Source organism: Odontesthes bonariensis, chromosome 3 (genome assembly GCF_027942865.1).
Source record: "Odontesthes bonariensis isolate fOdoBon6 chromosome 3, fOdoBon6.hap1, whole genome shotgun sequence".
In the NCBI taxonomy this organism is placed as follows: Eukaryota; Metazoa; Chordata; class Actinopteri; order Atheriniformes; family Atherinopsidae; genus Odontesthes; species Odontesthes bonariensis.
Window position 1 is genome coordinate 27,540,774 of NC_134508.1, and position 25,129 is coordinate 27,565,902.

Sequence of the window (25,129 nt, forward strand, 5' to 3'; positions counted from 1 at the left end):
ATTGTAAATATTCTGGGTGGTTATATATCACACTCCTCTTAATTTTAATCAACAATTTTTTCATTATTGTTAAATTTGATATGTAATTGTGGAGTGGAAGATTGGCTGTTCTGGTGCTGTTTGAGAACACTGCCATGAAACTCCACAAAGCTTTTCACATCGGGCTCTAAAGTTCCCATCGCTGTGCTGCTGAACCCGCTGAAAAGGCAGCGAGTTCTGTGTACACGTCTCTACCAGTTGGTGTTGGTATATGCGTGGGAGTGATTTACCTCTGCAGCCTGTGTCTCCTGGTGCAGCAGAGTCAGTCCAGTCAGGTCCTCCAGAAAAGAGTGGGAGGAATTAAAAACTTTGGACAGAAAGCTGAAACCTTCCCTCTCATAGTGGTCCAAGACCTGGAAAAAAAAAGATTTGAGATCAGCCATCAACGAAAAGTCAGAGGAATCAAATAAATGCAACTTTGACTGGTGCTTTTGAGTAAAATATAACATCTGTCTTTTTCTTAAAGACATAATCTTGGAGTCTGTTTTAAATCTGGAGTGTTTACTTGGAGTTGGACTAATGAACTGCATCTGGACACAAAGTACAGCAAAGATGCATGATGCATTTACACTAAAAGAGTTCTTCTAAAATTGAATCTTGTACTACTTGTGAGTAATCTAAATGTGGAATAACACTTAAGAAAGCAATAAAAGTAAAAAAAAAAAAAAAAGAAAAGAAAAAGGAAGTCATTGTAAAATTCTAGATATGTATAGTTTATTCAATTTTGATGTTTTATTACCTTTTTGTATGGACACTGTATGGACAGTATGGACCTGTTTTAGATGGTATCTTTAAACAGAGGACTGTTAGTGTGGCTCTGGTACTACGGCCACCACCGCAGGTGCCATACAGACAGGTCACGTTTGGACAGACTGTGTTGTCAGTAAACAATTATGAATACTGGGATAGTTTACCAAAGGAACTTCACAGCTGTGCTTGCTTTTAACATTTGCATCGTCTTTTCCTTTTTTTGTCATTTTATTTCTTTCACTGCACACTCCTGTTTTATCTCCGTTTGTACAGTCTATCATTGGACATTAAAAAAAAAAAGTGTTTTCTAATATATTCTAATATACATAGCTCGTCCCTAGGAACGAGGTATGTATATTAGAATCTGTCATATTTACATTGTGTACTTTTGTAGTGATGTTCATCAGTGCATTGTCTTAATTGCATACACAGATAAAGTAAAGACATAAGAAAAGGTATTGACATGGGACACAAATGTTGTCACATAAAAAGTGTGAAATAATAACAACAATCTAAATGTAAAATGAACCTTTTCCCTCAGGCCCTTTGACACAACCTCTGAAACACCACAACTCAGCACCTCCACACTAACACTGGAGTGTTTACCTTGATCTCCCACAAGCAGAGACTTCAAATATCCCCACCATATCTCCAAAACACACACACACACACACACACACACACACACACACACACCGACAGACTAGCACTTGCATCCTCTGCCCTCTTAACTACCTTCCTAAGACTGGCCAAGCCTTTCATGGACGCCCACAGGCTCTCCTCTGCAGGTGTAGAGTTACCACAGCTTCAGACATCAGCATCACCGTCTGTCTGTCTGTGTGTGTGTGTGTGTGTGTGTGTGTGTGTGTGTGTGTGTGTGTATACGCAGACTGACCTGGCGTCTAGTCTAGGAGCCAGACAAACCACACACAATACACACTGATGTAACCCTCATTCATCTTTTCAGCCTCTCTTTTCTTTCTTTCTTTCCTTCCTTTTCTTTCTTTGATTCTCCACTTCCATCCACAGGTTCTGTTACACGAGACGTCAACGACCAAAACCCACTTTGTTGAAATATAGCTGATGATGACTCAGAAAGCAATCCAATCGCTGTGATGATGTTGTGAAAAAGCCACTCCAACGACACACTGGTATGCAAACAAAACACGCTTAGCATACTCGACACTTATGCCCATATCTAACGTGAAGAAAATGACACAACAAAAAGTTCAACAACAGTTCAGCTCTATGAAAGAATATTGGGGTCAATGAGAAAAGAAATATGAGGAAGGAGTCGTGGGTTGTTTTTCAATTTCCTATGTCCAGGATAAAGTCAAAATGCTGAAAATAATCTCCTCTGGTTTATCTAATCATGCTTGGGGGATGACTGCGAGCAAGCTGCCAACATGTGAAAATCCACAGGATGCCAAAGAGATATATGAAGTGGTGCAACTTTAGGCTACCCTCCTCGCATCATAGTGATTAAATCCATCAATACAAAAGTTGCTGATATTGCTGGTTGGCTTAGCATAAGAAGCCACATACCGAAGTGTGTTGGGATCTTTGTTGCATGCCTGCCTAAGCTCTCTGTATTAGCTGCAGGTGTAACCATTGATAAGCTTGAATCTGTTTGTTACCAGCTCTAACAGCTCACAGGAATGCAGCTAGGCCTTAAATGTTTGTATAGTTTCTTTATCTGTGTTTTTGGCAGAATCTCTTACAGTAGTAATACTTATTACTACCATGCCTGCCAACTTTATACTCAGACTTTGACTTTATTCACTATATAGTCAACAGTCTGAGAGAGAAGAAGGGCTTTCTTTTTTGATGCTGCATTACCTTTCTTTCTACTGTAAATCTCTCTAACATATTCTGTGGCAGTCAAAGTAGTGTGACAAACGCATTGTGGTAAATAACAGATTAAAATACAAAGTTATATAGACACAAAGAAAGGAGGAGGCTAAAAATTGAAATAACCCTGAAGTGCCAAACAGGTGTCGATGAGTTTCAGTTGTGATCTCATGCACTCTGTAGATTGCACCAGTTAAGAAAAACAACAAACACGCCCACACAACAACATCAGTAAAACATATTGTGCCACTTTCATTTATAAAATACACATATGTTTATATAAATTTGTTGTTATGCTTCACTCAACTTTGGAGCCACACAGATACAGCTCCAAGCTTTCATTTAGAAGTCGTTCTTGGATAATATCCAAAAATATCACACATCTTCAACTGTGCATGTGTGTATTTGCTTTCCCAAACAAGTCAAATTCTGGATGGTTCTTAGACAAGAAAATGGGAAGATTGATTATGTAAAAGTGTCAGTTATGATGTAGGTACCTGCTGCTAGGCTGCTGCAGCGTGCCCACACTCACCCGGATGGTGCTGGTGGCATGGTGAGGATCATGTTTTTTCATTTTCCCAGAGCCTTCAACACCATCCAACCACTTGTGTTGTGTGAGAAGCTGATCAGGATGGGTTTCAGTGGATCATCTGTCTGACAGGCCTCAGATTGTTCAGCTGGGGAGCTCCCTGTCTGACACGGTGAGCAGTAGTACAGGAACACTGCTGTCTGTGACTGTGCTGGCTCCATTTCTGTTCACTCTGTACACCTCCAACTTTCAGGACAACTCTGACTCATGCCACCTACAGAAGTTCTCTGATGACACCGCAGTGGTGGGGTGTATTAGAGATGGGCAGGAGTTGGAGTACAGAGACCTGGTGGCAGGCTTTATAAAGTGGAGCAGCGGAAATCATCTGCTTCTAAATGTGGTCAAAACACATTGTGGTGGACTTCAGGAGAAAGAAAACAGCAATAAAACCTGTCATCATATCGGGTGAGGAGGTTGAAGTCGTGGAGCACTACAAGCACTACTAAATCATCCGCAAGGCTAAGGCCATCAAAGGCCATAAACTGGAGAGGTTTGAGTCAGTGAGGAACAGAAGGTCGCTGAACAATCTGATCCTCATCATGGACAATCCATCCCATCCTCTCCACAACACCTTTTTCTATTCTTATTCCTATATTTATGTAGATATGTACATATGTGGCTGTTTATATTTGACAAAGATATTTGTGGGTATGTATATATATTATATATATATATTATCTTTTTTGTTATTGGTGAATTGCCTCTACAATACTTTTGCCTTTTGTCGTTATGTTGCTGCGACCCAATAATTAATAAAGTATATCCGTCTATCTACACAAACACTGGAGACAGTAAGCTAAACTGTATCTACTATAACCCTGACAATCCATTACTCATTCAAAAGTCATTCTTAAGCAAAAATTCCACAAATACTTTGGCTTTAACTTCACACACGTACTAAACTATGAGTAAACGGTATCATCGTGACTCAGTGGCTTCCCCCGTATACATCAGAAAGGGTCATAAGGTCACCCTTACTAACTCCACGTTGACTTGTTAGCGTAGCTCATGAGGATTTATGGAGAGACCGTGAAGTGCACAGGAAGCTCGTCTAGAAGGAGTTAATATTTCTTATTCACTTAGACTGCGCCTAATGTAAAAATACATGCTGATGCGAAGGTTAAATGCATGAAGACATTGTTGGTTCATTCTAAGCTTTCTTGAAAGTGAGGAAACAGCACAGCATAATCTGGTCTTTTTTTTTTATTACTAAGATACACTTGATGTGTGGAAAAAAATACTTATTTTGTGACAAAATGTTAGAAAACGATGAGAAATGGTATCAAACTTGTGTGCCAACAGTTCAGCACGAACTAATAAGTAAATCAATTGTAAAATATTTGCCTTTCAAAATGATTTGCCCATCAACTAAGTTTACGACTGACACTGTTTCAGCTCAATATATCTACTCGTTTAAAAGCCTATTCGCTACTTATGGTTTTCAAAAGTTAAGTAGGAGTTAAACTATTACTGCGCATTTCTTTTAACAGAAAAAAGTGTATCGAAAATGTTTCTTATTCATGCTGGATGTACAATTTGTAGAGCGTACAAGTAGCTGTAGTAAGAGGCACAGTTTTAGACAACGCCACGTCAGCTGTGATTTACTCTTTAGCGTGTAGTTTTATTGGCTTGTATTCCCAAAGAGAGCTAGGAAATACACACACATAAATGCACACCACACATAAAGTGAAAAGCCCCAACTCTACAGGAACTGCTCCAGCCCAGACAGGGGCTGAATTGTTTTGTTTCCATAGTGACCTGGCAGCACACAGCTGACTGCGGCAGAAATACACACAGACAGACATGCACTTGCTCACACACACATCCAAAGTGAAGACAAAGACAGACACACACACACACACACAAGCCATTAAAGTGAACACACCGATATATGGAGGCAGGGTCACACAAAAGAGAGGAGAGATATGGGGGAGGAAGAGCAGGAAGGGAGAAGCAGGAGAAGTGAAATAGGAGTAGGCTGAAAAGAAAAGAGTGAAAGGCAGATAAGCAAATGCAAGGCAGAGAGGGAAAAGATGTGTGGGTGGGATATAACACATGCACAACACAACCTTTATCCCTGTCTCAGCAGAGAATTGTCTTCCCTAACTCATGTTGTCCATTATTCCCGACTACACAGGCTTCACCCAATCCTTGTCAGCCCATATGAACACCTCTGTGCAGACCGAATAATCTCATCAGTCACACAGGCAGAAACATGACACCTTAAGATGGGGTGGAACGCCAAACTTTTTTTTCTTTTCTTTTTCCAGAGCATAGGTGGAGAAAACTTTCAGTGCAGAAGCTAGCCAACTCCCTCCCCCCTCCGCCTCTTAGTTTCTCCCTGTCTTCACATGAAAGTGATAGATCTGAGGCTTTATGACCTCTTTATCGACACAAAGACTGCATTGAGATCCGGGGAGAATGAGGCGAACCAGCCACTCATCACAACACCCTTTTTTTTCAGCAGCGCTGCACTTCCTCTACCCCCTCCCACTTTTTTTTTTTGTAAACTTTCTTCATCTCTAAATTGCAGTTTTTCATGCCTCCCTCCAACACTGTTGCACTACTGTACATCAACCAGTCACATTGTTGGATGCCGCTCCCACACTAACCAATTACAAAGCAGTAATCAACACAAAGGGTGATATCTCCCACACACACACACACACACCCACACCAGTGGTGGGAGCTAATTCCACTCATACGACAGTTACTGACATCAGTGAGCAACTGCTGCCTGATTGTTACCATATGGTTTAACCAGCTTTCCTGTGTGTGTCTCTTCAGTATTCCTCAAGGAACAACATTTCAACACAGCTATACTGACTTAACAACGTGGAAATAGGAGAGCTGGGAATCCCCCTTTTTCTGCAATGACTGTGATTTGTGTTTCAAAACATCGCTGTCACATAGTAACAAAGTCTGATTTGATAAGAAAATGAGAATCTCCCCATCTATGGCTGCATGTTTCAGTCTTTCTAGCAAACTGGAAATCATTGTTTGAACGCTGTCTTGCTACCGAGCCAGATTTGATTTAATGCATAACTACAATTATAGAGGGGCCACTTACGACGGGTGAGCAGGCAGTACATTTGTCAAAGGCTAGGCTGGCAGGCAGGACGTTGTCAAACCTGGAGAGAAAGCCTCGAATCTGGAAAGGAGAAATCAACATTTCATCAATCAAATGGGACATATCAGTGGAAAAAATATACAATTCTTATAAATGCTGTTCATTTTGAACACTGTGAGGAGAAATGAGCCTAACTATTGAGGCAAATTTTAACAAAAGACTCAGGAGAAGAAAAAAAAACAATCAGTTTTTGGTAGTTATGAGAGAGATTAGGACAGGCTTTATTTTGTGAGATATAGTTCCACTGGCAGCTTTATTCCTTGCTACTATACGTGAAGCTAATGGCGGTAATGAAATGAAAACTTGCCATCAGTTTGACAGTCTGTGTTGCTTTTTTTCAGAAGGAAAGCAGAGAGCTCCCTCTGGTGTCAAGGAGGCAACATTTCAATCACATCTTAACAGTGCTATAAACCTTCACGACTTATTATGGCGTATTATCTTAATCACCGTCCTGTTCAAAACACACACACACACACATTATGAACCCTTCACTGACACATGTTGCACTTAATTTATTCTCTTCACCTCCTACATCATCTTCAATAAAAGCTTCAGTAAATTATGTTTCCTGATGACATGCATAGACCAAAGCATGGAAAGACTACCTGACTATAAAATCTGGCGGTGAAACTGAAGAATGTATCAACATTTGTTACCAGTGGTTTCAGATGCACAGCAAGTGAAGAAGGTTATTTATTCTGGGTGCAAACAGCATGAGATTTTAAAAGCGACATTTTCTTAATCACTTGTTAGGGGAGATAAACCTGAGGCTATTAGGTTAAGATACTCAACTCAAAATATGTGCCAGAACTGGTAAAGTGTTAAAAAAAAACATGTATTACATCTGCATGATGCTCTTAACATTGCAAATGTGTTTTTCATTTACTTCTTGCCGTTTATGCCTTTTCATCTCCGGTCATTTAAATTAGAAATGGCATATTCAAGGATGTGCAATGACAGTAATAAAAATAGATGGCAGGATTGTCAATTTAACAGCAGTAGCAGGCAGAGCAGATGTAACATTAATGTGGGATGAGCGCTGGCAGAGTACACATGTCCAGTGAATGACATAACAAAAGCGTGAGTGCACAAGTGAGTCAGACTAATGGGTGAGTGGGCACAACCTAGTAGCTTCACATAAAACTGCACAGTCTTTACAAAAGAGCTTATATGAAGCAAATAAGTCCAGGCACTGTATGTGATTCCATCGTGCTCATCAACTAAATCATTCAGACAATGGTAAACAAATGACTGCAGTCGACTGAAAGTCTTTGAGCCCATTTTTCTGTAATGAACATGTTCAACTCTGGGATGCTGGTTGGCTTCCTTCCCTTTTTGATTGGTTTTTGACTGATTATTTTTTCCCATAATATAACCTGTTTGGAGTCGATCTCTTCCAGTATGACCAACATTGTTTTGAGATTCAGTTCACTGACAGATGTCCTGACATTGTCCTTAATAATTCACAGTTTCATGAATAAATGGTAACCTGTCCTAACAGGGATGCAGTAAAACAGGCCCAAACCAGTATAATATGACCACCAAAATGAACAGATGGCATTAGGCTCTTAAAATGGAATGCCATTTTCCTTTTTTACATTTTAGTCTAATTTTCCAACAGTGTTCTGGCTCATTAATAGGACTTTTAGCTAACTACAGACGAGCAGCAATGTTCTTTTTGGAAAGCTGTGGCTTTCTCTTTGCAGCCCTGTACAAAGTGTTCTCCTCTGAGCCATCATAGTAAAAGGTAAAAGTAGTGCATTCATACAGAGCTTTTCTAGTGTTGTTAAGATCTTTAAGTGCTTTAAAGTACAAACCATATTCTTACATATTTATACACCATTTTTCAGTTTTATAGCTGATTAAGTGCTTTTTTTCTTTAATGCACACGCACATACTTATGAATGAAATGAGGACAATGTGGAGTTTGGTGCTCTACCTCCTGAGCCACAGCCGCCACCTCAAAAAGTTACCCTGTGATGCTTTTTGACGATTACACATCCCACTGCTGTTACCTTTGCTGATCCGCTACACCTGGTGAGGGTCATAAAAGTCTTGAATTTCTTTCATTTCTACACAATCTGTCTGAATCAGGATTGGTGGAGATCACATTCCAATAGGTTTCTGTTCTTCAAATCAAAGTGCCCACTTTGACCTGAGTGCAAAAGCAGTGACAGAACAAACTGTCAATCAACTGCTAAACAAAGACCTTTTTTTAAAACCAAATTTGTCATTTATTAAATCATTTTCCTGAGAAAAAAAAGAAAAGTTCAATGACTTGGTATCAGATTTGTGTCATTGGTTTAAATGGCTTTTCTTTGGCTACTTCTACGACTTGAGTGAAAGTCCTTCCATCCATCCATTATCTTCCGCTGGTCCGGGGATCGGGTCGCGGGGGCAGCAGCTTGAGCAGAGAAACCCAGACGTCCCTGTCCCCGGCCACTTCCTCCAGCTCTTCTGGGGGGACCCCGAGGCGTTCCCAGGCCAGCCGAGAAACATAGTCTCTCCAACGTGTCCTGGGTCTTCCCCGGGGCGTCCTCCCAGTGGGACGGGCCCGGAACACCTCACCAGGGAGGCGTCCAGGAGACATCCTAACCAGATGCCCGAGCCACCTCATCTGACTCCTCTCGATGCGGAGGAGCAGCGGTTCTACTCCGAGCCCTTCCCGGATGACCGAGCTTCTCACCCTATCTCTAAGGGAGAGCCCAGACACCCTGCGGAGGAAACTCATTTCGGCCGCTTGTATTCGCGATCTCTTTCGGTCACTACCCACAGCTCGTGACCATAGGTGAGGGTAGGAACATAGATTGACCGGTAAATCGAGAGCTTCGCCTTCTGGCTCAGCTCCTTCTTCACCACGACGGGCCGGTGCAGAGCCCGCATCACTGCAGACGCCGCACCGATCCGCCTGTCAATCTCCCGCTCCATTCGTCCCTTGAGTGACAGTCAGAAGAGAAATGAATGAAAAACTGAATGAAAGCATAAAGGTTTCACAAAATTCTAAGCACCACTCTACGTGTGAAGTGAGCAGTTGTTCGAAGCACTGCTCTTCAGACTTTAAGATCACAAAATAACTAACATCGAATTTGACATCCAGCTATTTGGATTTATATCATGTGAAAATAGATGTATTATTTCCACTGACAATGAGAATTTTCACCATTTTGAAAGATAGTACTCTACACACAAATATATATATATATACACATATACACATTTTGATGTATTTTGTGCACATATTTTGTCTGGGTATTTTGTCAACCCTCAAGTCCTTGAGGTATTTCTCTCTGTTTTTACCTTTTTAAAAGTTTTATGTGATTTGAACTGAAGGTTGACAGAGAGAAGCTGCTGAATGCTCTATTACTGTAATTCCCATTGAAGTGGATTTTTTCAATATCAGTCTCCATTAGCAATTTGAATTTAATTTGATGTGCGTCAGAATTATTCAGACATATATGTAAGCCATAAAAATAAGCCATTTCCTATTTTCTGCAAAAATCTGTTCCCCAAGTAGCCCTTCACATTGATTATGTCATGGAGCTTAGGCTGAGACATATCAGTGCACTCAAAAACATGCAGAGAAGATTTCCCATGGATTTCAGAAATGGCTGATGTTTCTCTAAATAGCATTGTCCAAATTTGACCGTGGTGTCTATCATACACGTGGAAATGAGGCCATGGTCATGAAAAGTGTTGAGAGATGAATCTGTTGCTACAGAGGTGAACGCGCTAAAGTTTCATTCTTTTAAATCACCACAAGCTGTCACTGTGTCACCACAAAAAGGCAGCCAGCACCCTCAACCTCTGTGACTGCAGTGTGCTGCACGGCACAGGCTGCTGGAGGAAAAGGCATTCAAGACATTCAAAACACAAGCATTCGAGGCATAAACATTCACTCCTTCAGGCGTATTATTTCCTTGGCATTTCTATCCCTTGGGTAATTATCATCTCACCATCTGTTTGCATAAGCAACACACACAGAGGCTATCACATTTGCATATCATTTTTCTACGGGTTATTTGGCTGAAATACCATGAGCAGCAGGGTGTCAAGCAAGTGGCAGGGATTCATATTCTCGGCATGATGAATACTCATGATGATGTAAATGAAGGTGGTGAGATGCAGCACTCAGTTAGGAAAGAACACAATTTGGGGGACTTAAAATCATCTAATCTTCCTCTATTTGGTGAGCTCATGTTATTTATCATAATCTTTAGAAGCATTTCCTCTTAAAGCTGCGGTCGGCAACTTTTTTTTAGTCATATTAGCTTGAACTGTCATGGGATTCTGGAAGTAGAATATTAAATAGGCTCTTTAGGAAAAATAACGAAATCTGTAGCTCCCTCTGAAGCCTGTAATCATGCTTGCAAAAACCGAGCGCTCCCGGCTGTTTTTAACCAATCAAGTTAGGGTGGAGGAATCCTACCTGTCAATCACAGCTTGTGCACACGCTGCTGAGCGTGAGTCTGCCCCAGCTTGTGTGTCCTCACACAACCTCGTCCACAGAGGGGGAGGGGTTTGGGGGGCGATTCGGAGCTTGTTAGAGGTTGGGGAAGGGACCTGAAAGTTGTATCAGTTCGAATTTTCCGACTTTAGACTCGCAATTTTGAAAACCTGCCGACTGCAGCTTTAGTATTTTATATTATCATGTTTTTTTTGTCTGTGTTTTTTCCGCTTGAATCTCATCTCTGACTTCATGCCATTACTCACGTCTATAGCCCTTTTCACACTGCGACCCGCTACCTTAGCGGGTCCAAATTGCACCTTCGACCCGCGTCGAGCAATGTGAACGCTTGGCGTGTCAGGGTGACCCGTGTCGCCTGAAGCCGAGTTCAGGGGCGAGTTGCCTAGTGGCAGAGCGTCGCACGAAACACAAAATGCTGGGCGTGTGCAATGACGTAGGCACAAGCCATGCGTCGGAGGTAGGGTGAAATACACCTGTCTGCATCAAATGTTTCAAACAAACGATGGCGGGACACCTTGAGAACTCATTTTTGCAATGCAGTTCATGGAGATGTTACTTTACCGTGCGTCTTGCTGCGTGGGAAACCGCGCTCTCCCATCTTTCTCGCCAGCCCGAATTCCAGCAGAGGTCCATCCTTCACCGTCCCCGAAATGTGGCGGAAAATAACGTCCTCTGTTAGGGGGCTGAGGAGCTCGCGGACCTCCTTGTCTCACCAGTTGACCATATTTAAAAATGTCTCCAACTTGATGTAGGCTAAAACAGAGTAAAACTTGTCCTCACCTGTCGCTGTTGTTCTGAATCAGCTGTCCATTCTGTCTTTTAAACTCCTCACGTCACGCCCACGTCCGACCCGCGTCGATTGTGTTCACATCAAACTCGGCTCAGCAAAAAGACTAGGGTCCGACGCGGGTCGAAAGGCGAGTCGAGTTGATGCGGCAGCCCGGGTCAGCAGTGTGAACACAACAGCGGACACGCTAAATTCGCGAATTAAACGTGGGTTATTCGGCAGTGTGAAAGGGGCTAATGTTTTGACTAAATTTCAACAAAACCATCTGATACATTAATTAATGAAAGGCCACCGACTTTTAGAAATGCACACGGTTAATCAATCTTTAAGTGAGTTACTAAGTTAATGATAGGGCTCTCATCCTCATCCAGGGTCTTGGGGAGTGGAATCTGGAGTAGCCGATACACATAAGTCACCCTGTTCACTACAAAACAGATCTACACACAAAAAATTGCTGCACAAATGTGTTTAACCTGATAAGCACAATCACAATCCTATGGTGTTGTCTGCTATTTTAACCAGCTTAATAAATATCACTATGTACTACGTTGCATTATGTTGCGAGTTCAGAATTTCCCATCATCTTCAGTTAAGTCTGGTCCGGCTTCAGTTTCTGTGTTTGTTATGGTGAGTCAAGACCTTTGAGCAGACTAAAAAGGGATTCATTACCGCAGCTAATTTACAAAGAGACCCATATCTACAGCTAAAGGTTGCCCATCAGAAAATTGTACTCACTCTCACTTAATGAGATTCTTACTCTTGGTCAGACTAAGATCTTTTAATTAAGGTGGTTATGAGACATGATGATTCATAATATCATGAATCTGCTTTAAAGTGCTGCTTTAAACATGCTTTTAACATGTTGTGAGTTGCCAAACAAACTACAGAATTTAATTCAATTGAGTTAGCATTTTGTTACATAAACAGTAAGTTCCCCTTAACACTGTGTCTTTCAGTGCATTCAGTGCACATGAGGTCAAAGTAAAGAAAGCCCTTTTCACTGGCAAAAGTGCAATAAACTGAATCCTTTCTTGGTGTCTTACATGCTGAGACACTCAGGGAAATGTTCTCTCTTCTTACTTAAATACTGTCCTTCTCTCTCACTCTTGCTGAAATGCAGCTTGCTGGAAATGTTAGAGTAATATTTAAGCCTCTTTCACCAAGATCTAGACACCTACTTCAAAGGCTTACAACATGTACTTTGTTGCCACTCGTAACCCTGTGAGTGAGGCATAGGCAATCTTAGGATGGAGATTTTCTTTTGTTACAGAAATTAGAAAAAGAACCAGGAGAGTTTCTTTTACCCCCCAAAAAACACCTTCTAAATCCTAGGTCATGTTATACTGACTTCTATTTGTTATATTGGTAAATTCTTAAATGCACACCTTGGGTTTTTTGCCAGTGGAACAATAAGACACCCAACCTAAACCATATTTCGTCACTTGATACTTTCCTTAGATATTGTATTGGATACAGCACACAACACTCTCGGCACGTTACATATTCATGCATGTGAGTGAGGTTTGTTGGGTGCCTAACCTGGTGTGGCACGAGTCCCAGTGACGTAGGAGGTTCATTCATTCTGTCATCACTGCTGCTGGCAACTGCATACCCCCTGAAGAGCAAGAATAAGAAGGGAAAATGGATGTACTTTCACAAACGCTTTCCATTTAATCCGAAATCTGAAACAGAGAAGATTTTATTTATTTATTTCTCTATTTATTTGATATGGACAGCAATTACATTGGACGTACCAGATGCATTGTTTAAATGTTTTAGCACAAGTGCTAATTCTCAACACTTGTCCATAGGCAGCTTTGAGAGGATAGGACAGTTAAGATATAGGACAAATAAAAATAAAAATAAAAAGGAAAAAACAGACAGAAATATGAAGAAAAAAGAAAAAAGAAAAAGAAAAAAAACAGCAACAACAACAACAACAACCACAACAACAAAAAATAGCAACAAGACAATGAGGAAATAAGTCAAAGAAATACAAGCAATTCACAATAAGGAATATAAAAAGGCAACAGAGCAAAGGCAGTATGAGCAAGCAGTAACCAGTTAAGAGCTATTCATGTGTGCACTGTTGATTAGATTTTAACCACTGTTTGAGACCTTTGTTAAAAACTTTACTATTTACTATAGATGAATCTCTGAAATTACATTAGACATTTCATGGCGGTCAAGAGTTATTCTGAACAATATTGAACTAAACATATGCTGAATATATTCATTGTATCGTAACTGTCCTCTCACATAACATTAAATCTAAACAGAAATCGCATAAATTGCAATTTAGCCTAAAATTACTCACTCCCAAGCCAAATGTTGATTTATAGCGTTTTCTGGTTTGATTTGTAGGCTTCTTTGGGTCAGAAATGACAAACAGGTGATAAAAGTAGATAAAACATTTGGAAAAGAAATTAAAAAAAAATTTTTTAAAAGGGAATGTAAAAAAAAAAAAATACAATTTATTTACTTTCAATAATCAACGACCAAGCTTTTAATTCATGGCTCATAAAAATCTATCGAGCTTTTTGACTTTTCCCACTAGGATGTCAGATCCCTTGGATCCCAATCACTCAAGTCTTGTAAGGTGGACTCAGGCTTGGCCACTTTAAAATACATATATTATTTCCCTGTATCTAGACAACAGAGGTCATGATCAAGGTGAGCTTTTGAAAAGGCAAAGTGGCCTTCTGTGTGCCCATCTTAGTGGAGCCCACTCTGAATGGTGTCCATGGAGACCAGCCTTAAGCAGTGTCTGCTAAAGCGCCTGGCCTGACATGCTGGGATCAGAGTAATTTTGATTCATCGAGATGTCCATGGTCATGGTATTCATCCTTGAATGCCATTGCAGGGGTGTACTTTTTGCCCTTTTGTCTTCCTACTGTGCCCTTTTACTTTTTCTTTATATCGAAGACTCTGTACTTTATGATTATGCTTTGCACCGTGGCCACTGGCACTTAATATGCTTTAAAGCCATATGGCCTTCCAGCCATCTTATAAGCAGTCACAATATTTACATGGAGGCTCCAAATACAGGTACAGCTCAAAAAATTTGAATATCGTGAAAAAGTTCAATATTTTTTTACCCTCATCTCAGAAAGTGAAACCCACTTATTATATAGATTCATTACACATAGAGTGAAATATTTTGAGCCTTTATTTCTTGTAACTTTGAAGTTTATGGCTTACAGATAATGAAAACCCAAAATTCAGTGTCTCAGAAAATTAGATTACATAAGATCAATAAAAAAGGACATTTTTAAAAACAGGTTGAAAAGAAAGGAATAAAAATAGTTATGAAAAGAAATGAGGGTCATGAAAAGGCCATTGCAAGAGAGACGGAGATGGAGTGTAAAGAAAGGAACTGAACAACCTCTGAAATACAGAGAGCAAATGAAAACACTTGTTTTCTTCTTTGCTCTCTAAGCTTTTTCACCCAAGACAAAAAGTTCAGCAGTTCATTGCATCTCAAATACTCCAAGACAAAAGACTCTCTCTGATCAGGCCCAGCAAGGCGCTTCTTCAGAATGAATTTAACCAAAACATACACACACAACTTTGTTTTTCAAAGAGACACACCTGTGCACATGCTAAACACTTAATAAGCGTGAAAACATACCTATCACTGGGCCTCATGCAAGAACATTTTCATATTTTTATTCTAAATTTCTCTTACTTTTTTCGTTCGAAGTATGCGATTCCATCGTGCTCATCAACTAAATCATTCAGACAATGGTAAACAAATGACTGCAGTCGACTGAAAGCCTTTGAGCCCATTTTTCTGTAATGAACATGTTCAACTCTGGGATGCTGGTTGGCTTCCTTCCCTTTTTGATTGGTTTTTGACTGATTTTTTTCCCCCAAAATATAACCTGTTTGGAGTCGATCTCTTCCAGTATGACCAACATTCTTTTGAGATTCAGTTCACTGACAGATGTCCTGACATTGTCCTTAATAATTCAGTGTCATGAATAAATGGTAACCTGTCCTAACAGGGATGCAGTAAAACAGGCCCAAACCAGTATAATATGACCACCAAACTGAACAGATTCAGTGTCACCTGTAGTTCGTAATGTCACCGAAATAAAAAAATATATGGTTTGATATGAAAATGGCTTAAAAAAAAAAAAAAAAAAGTGATCGCCATGGCCAGGCGCTCGATGACTGCACCTAAAACCGTGCTTTTGAGTTGTTGCCTCATCATGATGGTTCTTCGATGGGGTGGTCCATGAGGGGGGTCTCCTGGCACCACACCTTCTGGTCTGCCTGGGCTGGTTCAGGTAGTAGGAGACCCTCGTTCATGGCAATATTGTGCAAATCTGGCATGCCTTCTCTGGACTATAATGCATTTTGACCCCCGCTGTATCGAGACACCCCCACCTGGCCTTCAGCTCAGTGCGCTCCACAACAGCACGGGTGCTTTGATGCGTATATGTGTCTCGTGCTCCGATTATGTTTGGCAGTCAAGCCACGGGATGAAAGTCCCTCTTAATTTGTACTTGTTGGACAGCGGTGTATGGGAATTTGATGTACCATGGGTGATAAACTGATGAGAGCTTTGATGACCAAGGGGAGCGCACGACTCATAGAGGACTGGGACACCCCCGATCTGTCTCCAATCTCCCTCCAATCCAAGGATTTGTCAGCCATTTGTCTGTCTACACTCTACACGGTCTCGGAGCACACATGCGCTAAGGCATCCAAAAGTAGAAAGTCAGCCGCTGGTTACGCTTCCCATTGACCTTGTTATATACAGTCAAATTAACTTTCAATTAGTGCATAATTGTAGTCAAAGAGAATAATGTCAGCATCATTATGGGGTATAATGTATATATTTATTTATGTTAGCTTCAAAGTAATTAAATATACAAGCCATTAGTGAAGTAAACTTGACTCGAATAACAGCGGACTATTTTACGAAATAAAATACGACAGCTCTGGATCACTTGTAAATTCTATTCGTACCTGAAAGAAAAAGTAAAGTACGAAAAGATTGGTGAATGCGCAAATTCTCTTAAATCACTCGTACACACGACTTAAGAACAAATCTGTGCGTACGAACGGTTGTTGCATGAGGCCCAATGTTTTGAAAAAGGCTAGATGTTAAAAATATTGAGTAAGTACAGATTGAAAAGTGACCTTAAGAGTGAGCTGAACCCCAGTGATGGGGGAGTCGTGCAACAAACCAATAATTGAAAATACCTGCAGTGCAGTAAATCTTAGCTGTAGTGCTGCTCCATCTAAAAGTCAACATGTCCCTTATTGCTAAGCCTGGAGTGAGGATCAGGGAAGTTTAATGATGCCATTTCAGACAGCTACTGTTGATAGGGGCTGCGTTCCAAAGCAGGGAAGTCTCTGACATCTACAAGTCCTCTCAACAATGTTTTACTAGTTTTAGACTTGAAGCTAAAAAAAAAAGAAAAAAAAACAGTCTGGCACGAAACCCTTTTGTACCATGCTATATATGAGATAGACGTGTCAACTACAGAATATCAGTGCATTCCTCTCAGCGGTGGTATAAGGAAAGCTGAGACTAACCACAAACAGTCAGTGCTGCTTTCATGTATTTTTATGTATTTGTGTACAATATCAAACTTTATTTCCAATTAGTCAAGCTCGGAATTAGCATTTCCTTGTCAGACAGAAGCTCTTGGCTCTGTGTATCCTGATATCTTGACGTTGGATCTTTATAAAGCATTTGAGTTAATAGAGCATTTATTTTCTTAAATGTCACCATTTCCATTAAAGCCTTCATGAAAGAAATGCATGGTCAGATCAGTTCTACCACAATTATTAGTTACAATAGGACGTGGCTCAGCAGGGAGTGATCGCACTGGTCATTGTTGTCAAGCTCTTATTGATTCTATGTGTAGCTTACTCTTTTATACATTTGTACCTGAGGTGAGGGCCATAATGTCTGCCTATATTCATTCAAATAATAAAATCCTGTGTCAAACAGGATGTTTTTCTGACATATTTCAAGGCAGAACATTTTCCTGCATAATACTCAATGCATAAATAATGATATGAATATCTAGATTTGTGCATCACTAATAGCAGAAAGCTGCAGTAGATCAAGACTTGTTGTCTTTCTAGCTTTTTTTGTATGAAAACACTGATTCATTTTTTACATTTTTTTTTTCATTGATTGCTGTGCTGCTGGAAAGATTTCTGCTGGTAATTCTGGCACTTTTACAAAGTAAGGAAGATGCGTAACAATGGCAACGGATAAGTTGTTTGCATGTGGGTGCAGCAAATTGAGCTTTCTTTGAGGCACTGCAGTGCTTTTTAAAAACAGAAGGTGTAATGCTGGAAATGTCACTGTGAAGGAGTGCCTCTGCACATTGGATGTTGAACTGGTTCAACTTCCAGGGATGAGTTTCTGTCTATTTCTCTTGTTTTCTATTGAGAGACGTAATATGTGCTATCTAGTTATACTGTGTGTGCCATCATCGGCTTAATTGTTTCCAAGCTACCAAAACTCCAATCCATACATGTACCACATCTCTCTCTGCTGATCTTCAACTTTCCCAAAGTTTTACCCAAAAATGTTGTACTATAGCAAAATAATTCAACTTTGACAATTGATAACGTATCATTGAATTGAGCATCGAATGAAAACTTTAAGCTTTTTTTTTGTTTTGTTTTTTTGGGGGAGTTCTTGTCACAAGCTCTCTTGGTGACATCGTTATGACAACCGGTTCACTGTGGGAGAAAAAGAAAAGTACAGATATATCTATGTCGTGATGTCACTACTTTTCTCCTATTTTAATGGAGCACCACTATAGAACCTTTCCTTTTTAATAATGAAAAATATATAAAACAATAATGTTCTCTTGAAATATATCGCTTGACTTGTCAGTTGACCTTTTGGGATATTTACCTGTGGTGGGCATCTACAGGAGTTCCTTTGTTTGATTTATATTTTATTTGTAGCCCAGGAATGCCTTATAGTCAACATAACTTTGACATCACTTACCCTTCACTATGCTGCAGAATGGACACCATCATCTCAACAGCTAGTGCTCCGGCAATCATGGCAAGCCCTGGTCTGCTGACTGTGCACTGCTGATCCAGGGTCCGATCCCTGGTAGACTATTTACAACGAAACAACATCGGAATAAGAAAAACGGCAACATAAAGTAAATGGTAAAAGTAAATAAAGTAATGGCATCACTGAAGAATCATATCATGACACAAACTCTTTCTAAACCTGATGAATTCCAAAGGTTCTAATCTCCACTTCCACTAAACCTTATACGGAAGTATGGACCGTTAGTTAAATGGGTTTTAGATGGGGTCAATTTAGACAAGAGACAAGAAGATTTTCTAAGAACAACACCTGGATCCAAAACTACTGACTACTACTACTTATGTAATATTTCTTGTTAAATAGGCTTTTAATAATACCACCATATTTTCATCAACAGGGCCACTAATGTAGCTCTGTCATTGGCTGCCAGGTTGTCTCTCCCACTATTAGCTGGAAAAAGTGACAACCCACCCATAACTATCTGAGAAGCAAATGGATGGAAGAATGGGTCATATGTGTCAGCAGAAAATTGCATGGCGCTTTATTGAATAATTATTAGGATATCAAATTGTGGACCCAGGAGCATGATCAAAAAGTCCACAAAAGCAAAGGTAAATCTGAGAGCGCCACAGATCATGTTTCACCTATTCATCACTGATACAATAATGAGATGCGCACAACAACACGTTGAGGAATGCAGCACAAAAGCCCCTAGTGCCCACATTAAATTATTTACAATGTTCCAAGAATTCACTCACCAAACTAAACTGCAAATCTACATCGAGCATTTAGTCAGAGCTGGCGATGTCTGCTGTGAATATTACTGCAGAGTGAAACTGTGGGCGGGAGCCAAATGGCGTTCATAGAAGTCAGAGCAGAATGAAGCAGGTATCCAACAAATGGCTCTGGCCTTTCAAATCTGATTAACAGTCCTCAAATATTACTCATGCGAAAAGGAAACAGTTGGGGGGGGGGGGGGGGGGGGGGGGGGGGGAATAAAAAATGAATATGAAGGCACAGAAGCAGAATGTGGGCAGTAGGAAAAGTGTGTGAGTTTTCACACCACAATTAGACATAAGATCTAAAAGAAAAAGCTCTGCAGCATATGGCAACGAAGAACTCAATGAATTGAAAATACAACATAATTCAAAATATGCGGGCTTATATGCCCAATTTAATCCTGCATTAATAGATTTTTGATGAATTGGGGCAGCAGAAAAAGCTCTACAATGTTACTGTGGTTTAAACTGCTGATCAGTGAAACATTTATTCAGAGTTCTGTTTAGGTCCAAAATCTCATCTTTTCAATTCTTAACAAAATAATCTAGTTCAGTTAGCATACAACGAGGTCATCAGAGGTAAATCCGCCCCAAAAAAGATTTAAGAGTTATGTTTGCATGAGTCATGAAATCATTAAGTACTCCTTTTATCCAATATCAGTTAAGATAATGAGTGACTACTTTTTTACGGTTAAATGTTGCCAGTATCATGTGCCTATTTTGGGTATCCTGTTTCATGCAGCAACTGCACAGTATTATTGCCGTCTGTGTGTTTTCCTCACATCTCCTGGAGCCACAACATCATTGCAGAAGTAGCAGCCCAGCTTGTGTCCTGGGATGTTGGAGAACAGGGACGACCCTGGGACGCTGGGCGCAGATCCGGCCGGAGTGGAGGATGAGGAGGATGTGGAGGAACAGGAAGGGGAGGAGTCTGTCCCCGTGGAAACACTCTGACTGAGGGGAGCTTTTTTAAGGCCGTGGCGCATCACGACAAATGTGTCGAAGCCAAGGGCAGCATTCACCACTAGCTGAGGAGCGAAACATGACAATTAAAGCTTCAAGCAGATCGAATTTTGCAAATCAAAGTGCAATGTGTTCAATTCTTCCATAAAACAATCACATTCGGAATTCATCGTTTACCGTCATCTACGGTGAAGCCTGAAACAAGTTTACATACTGTGTTAAAGCTGCACAGCTGTGTCATTTAATTCAAGCAAATGTCACGGAACTGGATGTAAACAGTTTGTTTAAACAAACTCAGCTCTGTGAACGCTAAAGCTCAGTTGAACCTTACTGTCCTCAGTCTTTCAGTGCAGTATGGTCGTTGATGTCACTATTGCAGTGTAGCCATTCTGCCCTCAACTGCCTGCACACATGTAACATATACTTTATGACACATATCCAGCTACTACTGAAGTAAAAAAAAAAACAAAAAAAAAACAGCCAGACTCTGGCAAATTTACAGTCATGTTTGTGATGTTAAATAAAGAAATGTAAACTGAATTAAATGAAACGGCCTCACAGCACAAACGACCAAGCAACCTTTCAGAAGAACTAGCAAGTATAAAAACCTAATCAGCTTCCTCAAAAAAAAACTGCACCGCAATGCTTTAATTGCATCCCTGGAGGCCTTAGAAGGTACTGAAATAATGTTGGATAAGCTAAAGTTGTCTGGCAAGTGTGGAAGTGAAACAAACTTTTAACAATGAAGCCATTTCAATTCCCATCTTCAGTGTCAGCTGCCAGTGTTGTGCTGTTGTTTGAGGTCCAAAATGACCTTAAAAAAACCAAATCTGTTGTAGTAACAACATCAACGGGGTCTGTGCATGTCCATTTGAGGCCACGTTGCAGCATTACAGACCAAACAAGGCTATAAAGATGTTCAACATTGGGCTTGACCAACATTTAGTAAAACAGGAAAACATGTCTCATCGTATTAAAGCATACAACAAGTGTTGTTGGACCCTTTCACAAACACTGTGTATGTACCTTCCTTTCAGACCAGAGAAACATTTGCAGGGTTTTACCTTTGATCATTTTTTTTATTGAAGAATCTCATACAATAGAAGCTAAAGAATTCATCTCTGAAACATTTCTTATGTCATATTCATGATTCTATTTAATAATTTTCTATTATATTCCTCCGCTCTATTCATAGTTTCTTCAGAAGCTGAGAATTAAAAGGTTTTTCATTCTAAAACCTTTATCATTCTAAAACCTTCAGGTTTAAGGAGGCTTTTTCCAAACAGACAGCCTTCGATTAACTTGTTTTTTTTTTTTTTTTTAAACAAATGGAGCAATAGAATTTAGACTATTCAGACTTGTGAGTGTCTAACCTTCCTACTTGCTCATAAAGGCTTGAGGTTCCTCACAGACATTCTCATATCACATCAGATCTCTAAATAGTTCAATAGCATAAATGTTTCAGCTAGTACCATAAATTAATAACCCATTTATGATCAACTCTGTAATTATGAAACAACAATCTGTTGTTGTCATCAAGGCAAATTGATTATATTTTCAAGATTCATGTCTTTAGCTCTCGCTCTCTCAGCTCTTTTGAAACATCTGAGTCTTTGTGTGCTTGATGTTTGACATGTCAGTAGTTGAATGTGTCCAATTCCCATCTGGTGCTGGACAGTGGATTCATGAGAGCATGTAGCTAAATGCAGCTGTTCACTGTGGCTAGAATGACGCCAGAGTACCACCAACCCAATTCCAACTAATGAGCTTAAAGTGGTTAAAAAGCCTCATCAAGCATTATGATCATTTGCTGGGCATACTTCATGGCAGGTGTCCACTTTCACATTGCATGTCATTATGTCAGTCATTGTTTGTATGTAAAATATCATTAATTAACTTTTAACTGCCCTCCGACTCCAGTCCCAACCCACTGGTTTGCGGTTGATCTACATGCTGTACCGTTGCCTCCTACCTTCCTCTTGCTGGCACCTATCACTGTAGGCAGCCAGCGGCTCTCCCTCGTATCCATCAGTAAAAACACCACATCGTGCTCTGAAATGAGCTTCTCTAGCTGCTCCACATCCCTCTGGGCCTGGGAAAGAGTAGCCTGAGAGAAATTGACTGGGTGGCCGGGCATTGGGATGCTCATATTGTAACCCTCTGCATTCTGCAAAGGAAGGGGAGAGATAAGACTTTGTTATAGAGGCAAAGGAAAACAGGATACAGCAAAAGAAGAAAAACAAGAGCTTACATGCATTATTACTAACATTAGCTGAGTGTTCAGAGAATCTATTCATAATCAGTGGCCTTGTTAAGCTTGGCTATCCAGTGATAAAGACCAAATTGGATAGCCCTGAATCGATTTTAATATTCATGTTTTTCATCTGGTCTGTGGAGCCTTCTATCCAGGAAAGTTATTTCGGTGTAAGCTGCTGAGTTCTGAAGATATCCGCTCAGGAAATGTCTGCCTTCTCTCAAATATAATGGACCTGGTTGAATCTCAGCTGAACAGTTGAAAAGCCCCACCAGTTTTCCAGCTACCCAGGAAAATGCACACTGAAGGATTTATTTTCCCTCTGCATAATTAACAACGTCAGTATCAGTGCACAGAGGGAACCCATACATACCAATGATGTCTGGCTCATAACACCATTACTGGATGTAAATAAAAGAGTATCCTCCCAGACTGAGCTGCAATCTGGCCCTGTAATGCAAAACTATTGACGTCCGTTTAGTTTTTTCCCCTGAACACAGCTTGAATGGACTGTGATTTTCTGATCTATATTAAACTATATAAAAGCAAAATAATGTAACAATACTGAAAATAGTACTAGAAGATAACAGTTCCTCATCCAAAGGACATTTAGTACTGCTCGGCTCTGACATCTTTCACAAGTCATTTTTGTTATGTGTAAAAAAGCCTCCAGAGCTCCTGAACTGATAAGAATAAAAGAAAAAGTCTCTGTGACCAATTATGTAAACCTGAGCACCTAATACAGTCCCTGCTTCGCCTGGCATGTCAAAGTCTTCAACAGCTGGCCTTATAAGATCCCGTCCCCGTCAATAAAGACTCTCAGCTTCAGATAGCATGTGCCAGATATACAGTTAACTCATTGGCTGCCAGCCATTTTCAGTTCAGAGCCACCCATACTGCCAAGTGTTTTTCAGTATTTTGACTGATTTTCCAAGACCCACAGAAAAGTGTGTCTTATGACTATGTACACACCGAAATTACCAAAAGAAAGAGTAGACTCTCCTCTTTGATCAGGAAAAAAAAGTTTGATTCTACCATTTTCAGTCTTTTAGTAATAGACAGTAGAACATAGGTTGGTTTCACCAAAAACAGCTGTTTGACCCAAAAAAAAAAAATGGAGAAAACGAGCTCTTTTTTTTTTTTGTGCATAGTGGCACTGCTGCCACCTAGCGGGTAATTTTGCCAGTATATTCTCTGTTTAGTGTTTACAAGCCTAAGATTTAGTGACGAACTCCGCTAGATTGTCCGCCAGCCCGCTCCGTTAAAAACGCAATTGACGTCTATAGACGTCTTTGGCAGTGAACGTTTTTTTTTAAATTGACGTCTATAGACGTCTTTGGCAGTGAACGTTTTTTTTTAAATTGACGTCTATAGACGTCAATGGCACCGAAAGAGTTAAGTAAAAATGAAAGCACACCTTGGTTAATTATAAGGTTTGAAATATGTAAAGATCATAAAAAAAAATCATCTAGTCCTTAACAGGTATTAAAATTAGGTGAATACAAGCTCAGATAAACAACCGCGTGTAACATGTTACACTGTTAATAATTTGACTAACACACGCTAAGACAACATGCAGAAGCAGTGTGTCAAAAACTAAGCTCAACACTGCTTCCATAAGAATTGCAGTAAGAATGTAAGTAGGTGCAGCTAATCAAATGCATTTGACAGACTAATCACCAGCAAGTTTTAGCACTTCCATAAAAGCTGAAGTTTTGGCAGCTTGCTGGTCTGGAGCATCCAGGTGAGAGTTAACACGATACCAAGGAGAAGAGATATCAGGAGTGATCTCAGACAAGCAATTGTTGCTGTCCATCAGTCTGGAAAGCCATTTCCAAACACTTTAAAGCCCATCATTCTACAGTGGGATAGATTTTTCAACATTCAAGTGTGTTTAGAAAAGTTCAAGGTCAGACCGTGTAATGTTCAGAGAAATAACAAAAAACCCAAAAGCTGCATCTCAGACTCTACAGGCCTCAGTTAGTATGTTAAATGTGTGAGTTTAGGAAGGTACAATAAAAAGAAAACTATAAAAATGAAAAGATTGGAGAAAGTATGACGTGTTTGGAAGGGTTAGGAGAAGCGTACGTTTGCAAAGCTACAGCTGGACAAACCACAAGGCTTCTGGAACAAAGTCCTTTGGAAAGTCAAGACCAAAGTGGACATGTTTGGTGAAAACTAACTGTCATACCAACTGTCAAGAACGGTGGTAGAGGGCTGATGATATGGGGCTTGTTTTACAGCCCAGACCTGGACACAACGCAGTCATTGAGTGGACCATGGACTTCTCTTCATACCAAAGTATTTTAGACTTGAGCATAAACTGCAAGACCTCAATGAACTGTAGCTGTTGTTGTAAAGAAGATTAAAATTAAAACTAAAATTCCTCCACAATGACGTGACCGACTGATAATTTCAAACAGAAAATGGCTGCTTAAAGTTTTGCTGCTAAAAGTGGCCCTACAAGCCACTGAATC

General features: G+C 40.2%; 1 protein-coding gene across 2 annotated transcripts in view; it reads right to left on the reverse strand.

The window, feature by feature from the left end:
- atg7 (ATG7 autophagy related 7 homolog (S. cerevisiae)) overlaps positions 1-25,129 on the reverse strand; it is an 83,293-nt gene that overhangs the window by 39,455 nt on the left and 18,709 nt on the right. For both annotated transcript variants that reach the window (XM_075461373.1, XM_075461374.1), the window contains exons 13-18: positions 22,371-22,565; positions 20,218-20,463; positions 18,603-18,718; positions 13,151-13,226; positions 6,300-6,380; positions 270-392 (exon numbers count right to left, since the gene is read on the reverse strand). In XM_075461373.1, coding sequence (XP_075317488.1) covers positions 270-392; positions 6,300-6,380; positions 13,151-13,226; positions 18,603-18,718; positions 20,218-20,463; positions 22,371-22,565 — 837 coding nt within the window. The remainder of the gene's footprint in view (positions 1-269; positions 393-6,299; positions 6,381-13,150; positions 13,227-18,602; positions 18,719-20,217; positions 20,464-22,370; positions 22,566-25,129) is intronic.